This window comes from Pavona decussata, unplaced genomic scaffold (assembly GCF_977016875.1).
Source record: "Pavona decussata unplaced genomic scaffold, jaPavDecu1.1 SCAFFOLD_124, whole genome shotgun sequence".
Lineage (NCBI taxonomy): Eukaryota > Metazoa > Cnidaria > Anthozoa > Scleractinia > Agariciidae > Pavona > Pavona decussata.
The window spans coordinates 2,435,613-2,448,952 of record NW_028145538.1 but is presented as its reverse complement, the minus strand read 5'-3'; the positions used below and the strand labels follow the sequence as shown (position 1 = coordinate 2,448,952).

Sequence of the window (13,340 nt, the reverse complement as noted above, 5' to 3'; positions counted from 1 at the left end):
GGTGGAAGGAAAGGACTTATCGTATTCGGAAATCCGTTCTTAGTACAATCAAAACAAAACCAAAGTCATGTAAACGAACACGATATTTAACACGAACTACAAAATTCAAAGACAGATTGCAAATGGAGCTGCTTTGCTTAGCCGCACGGCTAAGTCTTACTGCAAAAGCATAAAAAGAATTCAAGCTATTTAGACATTACTGAAATGTTGCCGAAGTAATAACGTGCAATAAGTTTCATCCAATTGCATATGAGGTTCTCTCAGTTCAATCCAAAGAGTATAAATTTGTTTCTAGTCAAACAAACGACATCAATGTTTCTATTTTGGGATTATACTTCATTGATCAGTTTATTAACTAAGGAAAAAAATTCCACAAATTTCTTATTGAGTTCAGTTTTAGAAAAAATATAAGTTGCACCATTTGATAAGATTTCCTTCCTCTGTTAAAGAAATAAAAACATCAAATTTCTCCACCCGCGTTGTTGTTGTCCTTCTTCTCTGAATCGTTAAACAATCTACGTATAAAAAATGCTTTCTTGTTGTACTTCCCGGACTCTTCCAGTATCTCCTCACTGTTTTGCGAATAAGGAAGATCCAGAGTTTTGCGTGATTTGTTTTGACGCATGTAATTACGCATAATTTGGTAAGACTTCCATCTTCGGTGCGAAACTCTCAAACAGAAATATAGTGTTTTGACTCTATTGTATACTGCTTAAGGTAAAAGCAACGCAATCACCAAGTTTTAGTTCTTGTACTTATTTCGCCATCTTTTATTACAGTGCAACATCAAAATCGATCGGCGACTTTCCCTGAATAAGTGTCACCTTCCATGCAAGAAACTGAAAGCAGTAAGTCATATTTTACGACCTCATACTTCAGAATTATTTATTTTGCGGTTGAATAATTTTAAAAGTTCTTTCTCGAGCACAGATGAAGATCCGGGGAAAGTAACACGACTCGCAACTGTTTAGCTAACCGACTCAACCGTCCACATTATACTGATCAGTACTAGCTAACATTTGGTAAAAAACTACAATTTCTCTTGGCAATATTCTCCGCTCGTACAATTCCCCTTTACACCTTCCATGTCTACCAATTGCTAATGTTGCAATAATAATTTATTGTACGAGGAACATGCTGCTTATTCAGTTTATAAAGTATTTTTCACGATTGAATCAATCTACTCTATCTTCCTTTTGTCCGTAACCAGTCAGACAAAAGAGAAACACAGAAACTAAAATATCTGTAACTGCGTTGTAACTGCGTTGTTACTGTCCTTCTTCTCTAAACATTTCAATTACATAAGCTATACAGTCCACATACAGTATATGGTTTTAAAGTAATACTTACCTCAAAACATTGAATTGATGTCTTGACACTGTATGGTTGACTGATAAATTTGAAAAGTGAACAAAACGGAACTGTATTTGTATCTTCACTCTAAAAAAAAAAAGCGAAATCAGTTTGTCACATGTTACAACGTCATAGCTCTAAAATTCATTGTAATAAGCGTCTTGAGGGGTAGCGATGGAAACTTAGGGCGCTGGTGGAATAAATATTCCCTGTTAGCAGTGAATAGCCCTTTTCACGGTTAACTCTGCTCATTTGAATTACAATGAAATCCAGCATGTATGTGAGGCAATTTCGGGCTATTTTGTAGTTTTAGCCCGAAATTGCCTCGCATCCACGTTGGATAACATTGTAATGCAAATGAGAAAAATCAACCGTGAAAAGGGCCATTGCTGCCCAACCCAAAACTAAACGATAGGTTCGCAATGTGTGCAGAACGGATTAGCGTTCTGAGAAGGGTCAAGTGACTAATGTCCTGTGGTATCGAAGAATTTTCAGTATTGTTCACTTTATCGTGGCCAAAACAGATGGTTAATCCGACATTTTCTTATCTGAAAAACTCAATTCAATTTGGCCACCTCGAAGATGCGAGTAAGTATCAGTGATCATTACCTACTGACCAAGTACGTAGATACGAACGAATGATTCCCGTTTTTCATTTGCCACTTAACGAATTATCATTGTCATCTGTTTGGAAGAAGTCATCAATACACATGCCAGAATTCATTATGTTCCCCCCCCCCCCCCCAAAAAAAAAGTCAGTCTGGGATTGAAAAGCACTGTCAAGTTGAGACCTCCAACAGCAGTGTACGAGCAGTGTTATAGTATTTAATAGGAATTTTTTCCTTGATTTTATTGTTAATGAAGATTGGCCTTGATCCCTTTTTAAACTCTAAGGGCCACTTGTTTAAGCCGAGGCTAACTTAGGCCGCGGCTTAAGACAATGAGTTCGCCTCTAAATCTGAATATGTGGTTTATTATAAGTAGGTAAATAGTTTTCTAGTCTGTGACGCAAGCCTTCTTATTACCATCAGCAGTAGACAATGTTTAGATATGATTGTTGGCAAAATTGAAAATACCTTAGAACGTGGTTTTGTTAAACACCGTCTAAACTGTCTTTTAATAACTGACCCGAAGTTGTGCAACCTTGTTCCCTCGAGCGAGAGCCCAATCCACATCTCGAATCCTCAACCAATGGGAGAGAAGAAAGGTTGCGTGATTTTCTGTCTGCCGTACCCGGAAATTAAACGATATCTTGCCTTGCTCCTTTCTTTTTTTCTTTCTTGGCCCTTGTTCGTTTGTAGATGCTACAGCCTACCGAATTCCTTTTAACTAAGGTGATTTCACTCCTTTTTAATCGAGCGATCAACTGTAACTGTAAATTAAGCGGGTTCGAGCCCATGGAAACCAATGCATTCAGTATGTAAATGTTTGGTATCACGCCAATGAAAGATGATCTCTGTTTAAGAAATCGGAGGAGACAGAGTAAGTATAATTTAGTTACGGAGGGAGGGGGGGGGGGGGGGAAATAGAGTGGTAATAAATTTCTAATTTTCACAACATAGATTTATTTTCCAGAGGGACAAAAATGGGTGCACGATAAAATAAGGGATCAGTGTCACCTTGTCACCTCGCCGTTCGCGTTCCTTGACACCGCAATGTAAATATTTGACTTAAGAACTTGAAAAGAGGAAAATTATGCATGAATATGCGTAGAACAGAAATTCAAAAGACATTTTATTGATTTTGCATTGGCGGCAACTACTTCATCATGGAAGTATGGTAAGACATTTTTACTGCGAAATTTATTTATTTCTATATCCTTCGAAGAGCTGATGAAAATCCCGTACAAATTCTTATATTTTCACTGTAACCGTTTCTTGTCAGTGTCTTCAGTAACAAACTGACCGCCAAGCGATATGTGTGTAGCTTTCCGGTGTATATTGTGATTGGGCTGCGTATGATCACTAGCGCCGGTTCAAACAAGTGTGTGCTGACGAAGTCTCGCAGTTGTAGAGTATTGGAGAAAGGAAACAATGGAATGATAATTCTTTGCCAAGCTTAAGTTTTATTTTTATGCTTTGGTTTTAATTGTTTTGCTCCTCCAACATGGTCGCGGTGAAAACACTCAGTATACTGGCCAGCTGAAGCAATATTGTACTTCGAGTATAGTGTTGTGCCGCGATACTGTACTAATTTAGAAATATTTACCGAATGTATACTTCGTCAAGCTGCCTTGCTAATTTGGTCCGTGACCAGCTTAAAAGTAGCTCAATTCGGATCACGGTAACGAATTTGTCATGACACCATCCCAACTGTTATAATCAATATATTTTTTTAAATTGAGCCGACAAACTACTTACGAAACAAAATTATTCCAGCAAAAGGTGGCAAAATTTTTCGCACGATGACAAAAAAAAAAAAAAAAAAAAAAAGAGAGAGAGAAAGAAACTTCCCTTCTTTTGTTGTTCGCACGAATAGTTCTCTTTTACTAGTGAACAAAGAAGGACCCTAGCCGCAGTATGAGAAAGCTCCTCCCCCGGTAGAAAATTAATGAGACAGCCAAACATTCCCTTCATTACTATTCAACGTGAAGGCTACTGACGCGTTCTGTTTACAACAAAAAGATTCTTTGAGAGCTTTTTAGGGTTGACAGCCTGCTCGTTGTTCAGTCCTGCTCAGGTCGCAAAAATATCGTGTACGATAGCATTAAACGATTGCACTAAACCATGGGTAGGTGTTCAGGCCGCGTGCGTTCTTGTTGTGGAGCTGTTATGCGGCGTCTCCGCAAGGATTTACTCCTCGTACTTATCATTCTGGGCGTTATCATCGGTTTTGTCATCGGAGCTTTGGTTAACGAGCCCGTAAACAACATCAAAAACCCGGAATGGAAAGCTACTGCCATCATGTTGATCGGATTTCCTGGCGAGCTTTTCATGAACATGCTAAAGCTGTTAATTCTACCGCTCATCGTCGCGAGTCTGGTTACTGCTCTGGCTACGCTGGACTCGAAGGCAACCGGGAAAATCGGCCGCCGTACCGTCCTTTACTACCTAGGGACTATGCTGATCGCGGTTCTACTTGGAATTACTTTGGTGGTATCTATTCGCCCAGGCGAACGCAGCAGACCTGATAGCAAAGGAGCGAAACCCCAAGCGAGAGAATATAGAGGCCTTGACTCCCTTCTTGATCTGTTGAGGTATGTGGGTACGCCAAATAATATTTGTACATTCAAGAATAAAATATTGTTACACACGCCTCTTTTAGGTAGAACAATATTCAATTTCGCTGGTCATCAGCTGTATTTGTTTTGAAACTGTTAAATCCTCATCTGCTACTCTGCAAATGCTTAGCGTGACCGATTGATCAGTCACGAAGATCTCTATCGAAACAGAGTAGATTAGCTCTGTAGATTGATCTTTATGCACGTATTGGATTCCGCATCGTTGAGTTGTTTTTTATTGTTATTTTAGCATTTCTGCATAGTAGGGAAGGGAAGACAGTTTAAGAATCACCGGGGGTGCCAATTTAAAATAACGATCGACACCAATTTTTGGTAATTTTTGCAAGAGTGACTTGCCTGGCTAAAATTGTTTTTATTTCAACTTCATATTCAACCCAGACAGCGAGACTGGTCAGTTTGCTTAGTTCAAACACTCGTGCCATTTTTTGGAATCATCCATGCGAGGCTTCTATTGATTCACGATTGAATCAATCAATATAAAACGAACCATGAGTCATTTTTATGCACAACTGGCCCTTCATAGTAGGCATGGATCAGTTAGCACTTGATAAGGCAATGAATTAGTTGATCTACGGCGACCACAAAATGTCAGGCCTAAGGGTTTGGCAATCAATCAACCTAGAAACTAGAAACGGTCTAAACAGTCGAGGCCAAGGTCCCCTTCCCGAGAGTCGCGTTACCTCGTGGGTGGATTTTCGCGGGGGCTCGCGTGTTTCGCTAGTCTCCCTCGCAGCCGTTCGGTGTCTCGTCACACAATTTTCTAGAAGCCCTTAGTATAAACGGGATAATATCTACAAAGAGTAAAAAACCATGGGTGGAAAATCTATCTGTGCGGCATTTGTTTTTTTGTTTGGTTATTTTCAACCAATTGCAACAACACAGGCATAACTAACATTAGTTACAAAAAGTCGACAACTACAGTTATTATACAAAAGACTTACAAACAATTAGTGGACTTATTAGTACAAGACAGAGAGACGCCTACATAAAAAGAAAAAATACAACAGAAAGGAAAACGCCATTATCATAAATTAAGTAGTTTTCTACAGCCGTTATCTTAACACAGTTCAACGGCAGTGGTGAAAATGAAATTAAGGAAAGTTGGGGGAGCTGCCTCAATGTACTAAGGAATGGGAGGTAAGCTTAGAAAGATGTGACCGTAAATTTTCTTTCTGGATTTTAATAGGGTTGGCAAATTATTTTTATTATTATCTTGCCACACAATAAATTACAAATAGAATAGAATAATTAATACTGGGAAAGGGGAAGAGAACCTACTATTTTGTAGTCACAATTCAGAAGAGTTAGTGGATGCCAATTTTTTAAAACGTATGATTCTGAAACCTTTCTTTGGTATAAGTTTTTAAAATAATTCCGAGGTCAACATTAACACATATGTCACAGACAGTTTTTCGGTGGTGTGTCTTAGCAAGGCCGCCTTATTTATCTTCCTGTGTATCTAAAACAAGACTGAAGTCCCCTTCAAGTATGACTTCGTTACCTTAGAAAGTCTAGTACGTGATCAGGAAAAGTTTAAAAAAAATGTTATATTGTAACTATTATGTGTAACTGTATATTTTAAGTGATCTTTTTTTAAAATAGTCATCAAATATGAAACCGAAAGAAAGATCAATAACACAAACTTCTTTCAGAAAAAGTGGGTACTAACCCCAGTTTTAATTGAAGAATTGCATTACAAATAGACTTTTGTGTGGTATTTACAATCATAAGTGCAACTGTAACCCATTGTAAGTCTCTTTTTATCTTTACTTCATCAGTAGTAGCATTTAATTTAATATTGTAACTATTATTTTTTTTTTTTGTAAATTAGGTTAGTATCTTAAGTTGGTATTGCTAATGTTGTAAGTAGAGTTTAGTATTCTAGAGTTAATAAAAATAATTTAAAAAAAGGAAAGGTATAAAAAATGTTGGATCGTCTACATTTGGGACATATATGTTATGCTATGGTTATGGTTTTTCCACTGGATTTAAATTCACAAATTATATAACGCCCCTTGTTGCTAGAAAAAGAGCTAACAAGGCTTTTGTAGAATGATACTGTTTGAAAACTTTACGACGTACTCATCACTTACGTAAACTGCACATAAAACATTTCAAGACTACGTTTCCCTCGCAGCAAGATCATGAATGAATGAATGAATGAAACTAAGTGAAAGAGTTATCTGAAAGGTGAAATTTTTCGCACTTCTTGTCTAAATTATTTGATATTCGTCACTGACCTAAGCTCGTCTGAGAGAGAGTTCCAAGCTTTGGTAGCAGTATACACTGTGGATTTCAATCCATGCTATGTGGTTTTAACCCTAGGCAAAACTAATTTATTTACTCCTCTGAGATTATTTCTCTTAGCTCACTTAAATAAAGACTTAATATAAGCAGGCCATCTGTTAGTCAGAGCTTTGAGAACAGTAATTAGCATATCCTGACAACGCCTACATGCCAATGTCATCTTATTGGTCAGACGGTCATATTCAGATGAGAAATCATTTTAAACATATCTTAATGCTCTCTCGTTCATTATTTCTAATCATGGGTTAGAATAAAATTAAAGTCCAGCTTCTCTTTTTCTACTGGTCTTCTTATTTATTTACATTTTGCATACTTTGAATTTTTCAACAGGAGCTGCTTTCCAGTGAACATTGTGGAAGCCGCATTCATTCAGGTGCGTTTGTGTCAGGTTTGAGGAAGAATGGTGTAAATTCGTTTTTCATAAGCATATTATAACATCATATTGTGCTTTTATATTAAAACCATGATTGCCATCGTATGTCGTACCCTAGAAGTTGCGAGTAGTAGCTAGTTAGACTTTGGTAGTCTGTAGATAAGGTGGTTAGTTTCTAAATAAACTGTGGTGCTGCATCGGTGGGGGAGTCGGAACGAATGTTTAATTTTTTAACAGAGTTGATAAAGTAATTTGGTGGCCAATGTAAAGAGATTATACTTAAATCCTCTTTACGGCGGATAAATCACCTTATGAACTCTGTTGAGAAAACCAAACATTCGTAGGGTGTTCTGTGTTCTCTTTCATCACCAAAAACGAAAATCTACTTTTACGTTTCCCCTTCTGTCACCTGCCGAGCAGGCTATATCAGACCATCGAGTGAGACATAAAAGAAAACAAAACAACAACAACAACAACAAAAAAAAACCAAAGAAACAAACAAGGAAACATTATACATTGTCAGATCTTGTGTTTTGCGGAGGGCAGCGCGCAGAGTACGCCACGCCCAATTTTTTGGCGATCTGGTGTTTGGAGGAAGTTAAGTCATCCCCATAAACATTTCGTTTGCAATTTCCCTATCTCTTGTAAAAGTGGGCGATCAGTCGGTTTAAAAAAAAAAAACCGTAAATAACAATTACTAGGAAAACAATAATTCCAAGCAGACTTTGTTTATATCTTGGACTTGAGTGCCATTTTGTAACTATACCTCTAAAATGTGCTCAAAGAAGTCTTTTTAAGGGTTGATTTAAGTTTCAGAGTAAACATTCCTTATTCAATTGTTAATTTCTGCACAATCAATGAATAAGGAATGTTTTGTTTCACAGAAAAGAACTAAGTACAAGGAGGTCGCACCAAAATACGATGAATATAACAAGACCGTTGACATACACACCATCTCGCCAAACAGCTCGATAAAGATCTTCAGCAATGGGACGCACAACTTTACAACAATCAGAGAAGAGATTGCCCCTGGATCGGACACCGTTCCTGCGGGTCTCGAAATAGCTGCCCGCAATATGAATGTCCTCGGGTTGGTTATGTTTTCCATAGTGTTTGGCATCGTGTTGGGCCGTGTTAAAGAGCGTGGACTCCCTATGAAGAAATTTTTTGAGTCGCTGAATGAGATAATCATGGAAATGATAGGCTTGGTCATGTGGTGAGAATTTTGGATAATTATATTAATTCATATTTAGACAGACCTTGCTGCTAGTAGCCTATTTACCCTTTTTAAAAACCGTAACAGTGATCCGCATCAAATTTCTCATTGTAATATCAATGCTTATTCAACCCTGAGGTCACGAGAATTAAGGATATGATCACTCAAGGTGAATTTTTCTTGATATTGTAATAACTTCTCCCCAGTAAATTTAAAAGAAAAGTATGGGGACAAGATAGGAGAACTTTTTCTTTGATATTAGGGGTTAAAAGGTTAGGCCAAGTGGCGGAACGTGAGCAACGAGGTCAAGATGATATCCCGTATAAAATTAACGGGCTGTTAAGGGCAATAACGCCGTTTAAGGTGTTTAACTACCGTTAAAGTTATATCGGTGCTTTTGGGTGGAATATTATATTTTTTAAGCGGACTTGCTGCAAGTCGACTTCTTATTCCAAAGAAAGTGAACAGTGAGGACTAGGGGATTTCCTATGTAATGTTGGCGGTGCAGCTAAGAGAAAAAAAATTATGTGGTTTGATACCATTTTAGGTGCTTGACTACCGTTACAGCTTTATCAGTAACAGTTGCTGAAATACTGGAACGGATTGTGTTAACACCACAGGACCATCCGCCATTTTGGATAGATGTTCCGATTTGGACTGGAACCAATGGTGTGTGACGCTTCTTATGTCACCGTTTTCAGACGTCTCCGTTTTCACCTGTCCGCACTAGAAACGAAGCGTTTTCAAAACGATGCGTTTTTAAAAGTCTCCACTTTTATGAATGAATGAATGAATGAATTCTTATATACCGCACATATCACCAAGTCTCATGGCGGTTTACATTTCTGTGGGGTGAGATCGGACGTAAGCATGTAAGCATAAAACCGTTTTCGAAAGTCTCCGTTTTTATCGACGTTTTCGGGCGTTTTAGTGTGGACGATGAGAAAGTATGCGTTTTCAAACGAAAACGCATTAGTGTGGATGGAGCCTTAAATACACGGTGTAAATCCAATCTAATACCAACTCCATTACGATCTTCTTTCACTAGGCTCTCTCCAGTCGGCATTTGCAGTTTGATAGCAGCCAAGTTAGCAGCCATGGATCACATTGGGAAGGCGTTCGAGATGTTGGGCTATTTAATGGGCACTGCCATTGCTGGTCTGGTTTTGCACGGAGTGATTATTCTGCCGCTTATCTATTTCATTTTCACGAGGAAGAACCCAATAATATACATCAAAAACCTCTCCGACGCCATTGCAACCGCATACGGTACGGATTCCAGGTGCGTTTCATTTTCAAAGCACAATGCATGAAGGGCTAACAATTTTATTTATTTATTTATTTATTTATTTATTTTTATTATTATTTTTTTCCATCTTAAAAATGCATCTTAAGTTAACATGGCCTAGTGAGTCCGGCTTCAACTCAAGGTTACCATTTGTCTAGCCCTTAGGAATATTACTTACTACTTTAAGGAAATGTTTCAGTGGAGCTGAGTGAAATTAGCTAGTGTGAGCTAAACATTAAGAATGGTTAATCGTATCTGAATTTTTACTTTCCTACGCCATGACCCGGTCACCTTAGGTATCCAAATACTGTTGCGTCTACTAGGCAATAACCCTTTAAATAAAAGTGTTTCGATGTGTCAAGCTACACTCTTTTTTTTAATACGAATTTATTTTATAAGAACATCGAGACTGAACTTTGCGAAATTTTAAGAATATTTTAAAGAATGAACCCGAGGCTGAGATTTTGAAAAGAAAGTAATTTTGTGTGCTGAAAATTTGTAAATGCCATATGATTATATGTTTTTAAATAAAGTATAAAATTCTTCCCTTCTCTAAACGGCAAAACTAGTCAAAAAAAAGATAAAAACCTACACTATACAAATGTTCGATGCTAATGACAGTTCGATACAGATCTGGACACCAAACACTTGGATACCCCAATACATTCTAAAACGAAAATGTCAGACGCTAAAATCTAAGAATATTCACAAGAATATTTTCAGCCTAACATCGGCAGAAAAAATAAGAATATTCAGTCTCGGCCGGGAAAACAATATGCTTATAAAAAAGAAAAGAGTGTCGTCTGGCCTTGGTTGAAATTGTTCAAGGAATGGATAACTTTATTCAGCGGATAAATCGCTATCCAGCGGTGAAAAGTTAAGTAGTTGGAGTTTACTTCATCCGCTGGATAGCGATTTATCTGCTGGTTAATGGTATCCACTCTTTGAACATCCGGGGCCAGATAGGTAGATGTGATCTTTACGTAAGCTTAACTTAAATTTGTACCTAAGCATCAGTACCTCATTTCAAACGATTTACTGATGATTATTTCCTTTTTTTTTAGTGCGGCCACTCTACCAACTACCATTAAATGTGTTGAGGAGTACAATGGCGTCGACAAACGCATCAGCCGTTTCGTTCTGCCACTGGGCGCCACCGTTAACATGGACGGAACGGCGCTGTACGAAGGCGTGTGTGCCCTGTGGATCGCTCAGCTCCATAATATTGACCTAGGTGCTGGTGAAGTCATCACCACTGTGTATGTATTGTATCATCGTGATTATATTTTCGTGTGATACCACGTAAAATGGGTAATTTATATTTCTTTTTCATTCTTGGATGTAATCCTTTTGCGTGTAAGGCGGAGTAGCAGACAAGCTACGGGCGTCCCTCACGGTGGGAGCTTAACCTAGTTTCTGAAGCTTAAAGCAACCACGAGTATTTCAAAAGGGTCACAAAGTCAGCGTGGGTAGAACCAAAGTTACTCTTCTTGCAGGTTAATGCATTTGTTTAAAGAACATCAAATATCAGCGGATGGTCCCTCCCCGACACAAATAGGGTATTGTTTAAATATGTTGCTGAAAATGTTTGAGAAAAGGTTGATTTGGTTGAAGCATTATCTTGTTTTAGTAATAGTCTTTCTTGCACTTGATTTGACAGTTGAAGTGACACGTGATTTTTTTTTTGCTGTTAGGTTGACCTCTATGGCTGCGGCTGTGGGCGCGGCTGCAATCCCGTCTGCAGGCCTGGTTACCATGTTGATCGTGCTGCAAGCTGTCAATCTCCCCCTTGAAGACGTCGCTCTTCTCTGGGCTGTTGATTGGTTTATGTAAGTGTTTGACTTTCTTTTACCTATAGCTTGGTTTTTATGAAGGCAACTACCGTCCTTGCGGTGCAGTATGGGTTCGCGAGCTCTTGCTTACCTCGAATATCATCCAGTTTAATTGCACCAAAAAGCTAGATTTTTAACCTTAATTTTTACCTAGATCTTTTTAACAACTATGGAGTGGAATGGAATGGAGGGGGGTGGTATAACACGAACGCTACCTTTACACCACCTAATAAGGAGGAAACTTTAAAGGGACAGTAACATGCTGTTCAATATCTCTATAGATCTACACATAGGAACAGGAACGTACTGCTCAATATCCTTGTCAATAGATGCATGATGCCAATATATGCATGACCTTCAAATTTGGAATAGGAATAGGAAATCCCTCGTGAGAGGCTTTTGGAGTTACTGAAATACAAAAGCGCTCGTAAATTATCACGAAAAGGAAATCTGACAGCTATTCCGCTTATTCTTATTCCGGAATACGGTCAATCGAACGCAACCAAATTTATTTTGAGGATCAATTACACGAATTCAAAAGTTACAACCACTTTTGTATAACATAGCAGGCAACAATACAGGAATCGAGTGCTCTGGCCCCAAGTAGGGCGACCTGCACCCTTTGCAACGTTTTATATGGTTGGTCAAGAGAACAAAAGAACGAACAACACAACAGAACGATGTTCCCAACCCTAAAAAGCAATGCAGCTGCAGGTTCACAGTGTCCAGTGAAAATAGAGCTTTTGAAAGGTGCAGGTATACTGTTGCACTCTGAGGATTTCTCTGTGGATTTCTTGGCAACTTGACCCAAAAGTGGATGAAGAGGTAATTGTATCGTTCTCTGTAGGGATCGTTTCCGAACCGTTGTTAACGTTCTTGGAGATGCCATAGGCGCTGGAATAGTAGAGCACCTCTCACGTGACGAGTTGAGGGCCGCTGACCAGGCAAATATGGAACAGGGAGAAGTCGAGGACATGGAACTGATTGAGAAGTACACTCGTAAGGATCCGGACCACATCATTACTGGCGTCTAAACTATGACGCCTTGACTACACCACGTAAACAGATCTTAACTTTACTAGGGGTGCATTCCTTTCGGGCTATTCTAGCTATTCTTATGCCGGTTTAGGAATAACAGAATACACGGAATTTCAATTTCGAAAAGAAAAAAATCTGGAAGCGGAATACCCATGGCGGAGGTGACCTGAGAACTACTATGTCTGCGCGCGCGAGCGGCCGCGTAGGATTTCCCGCCAAAAATTTCCCAAAAAAACGCGTATTCTGTCTATACTAGGGAGTATACGAAGCCACGACGCGACCCCGAGGAAAACGTCGATTAAAAAATAAATTTATATTTTACCTACGAATCTCGCGATACTATAAAGTCATTTACTCTGTTTATCAATGACAAAACTATTCCAAAACTCAATCCGAAACACAGCGATAAGATTTGAAATAAAAATTCAACATTTAGTCGTGGTGGTGCACGTTCTCCAAACAACGCAGCATTTGGTCATTTCACGTTGTTGTTTTGCAGAGGACTGCAAAGAAATGTACAAAGATTTATAACGCACGTGCCCAGCTTTTGTTCTGTTAATTAATTCTTTTGTTTGGTGACGTTCCCGTCGCCGTTGCCGTCGTGGTTTCGTAAACTCCCTACTATTCCGAGTAAACCGTATCCCTTCCATTCTGTTCATTCTGTTATCTGGAGCAGAATGGACAGAATGATA

General features: G+C 38.7%; 1 protein-coding gene across 1 annotated transcript; it reads left to right on the top strand.

Moving 5' to 3' along the window:
* Positions 1-3,941: 3,941 nt before the first annotated feature.
* LOC146469455 (excitatory amino acid transporter 1-like) lies at positions 3,942-12,780 on the top strand. The gene is made up of 7 exons (XM_085123476.1): positions 3,942-4,549; positions 7,232-7,274; positions 8,159-8,490; positions 9,539-9,772; positions 10,843-11,037; positions 11,473-11,607; positions 12,458-12,780. The coding sequence occupies exons 1-7, from the start codon at positions 4,080-4,082 to the stop codon at positions 12,642-12,644; spliced, it is 1,596 nt and encodes a 531-aa protein (XP_084979602.1). The 5' UTR covers positions 3,942-4,079; the 3' UTR covers positions 12,645-12,780.
* The last annotated feature ends 560 nt before the right edge of the window (positions 12,781-13,340 follow it).

What these genes read in the sequence shown, in the direction of transcription:
- LOC146469455 (XM_085123476.1), top strand. Translation starts at nt 4,080, where the DNA reads ATGGGTAGGTGTTCAGGCCGCGTGCGTTCTTGTTGTGGAGCTGTTATG. An exon ending in GGTGAAGTCATCACCACTGT is followed by an intron (nt 11,038 to 11,472) that starts GTATGTATTGTA and finishes TTTTGCTGTTAG; the next exon opens with GTTGACCTCTATGGCTGCGG. An exon ending in TGGGCTGTTGATTGGTTTAT is followed by an intron (nt 11,608 to 12,457) that starts GTAAGTGTTTGA and finishes CGTTCTCTGTAG; the next exon opens with GGATCGTTTCCGAACCGTTG.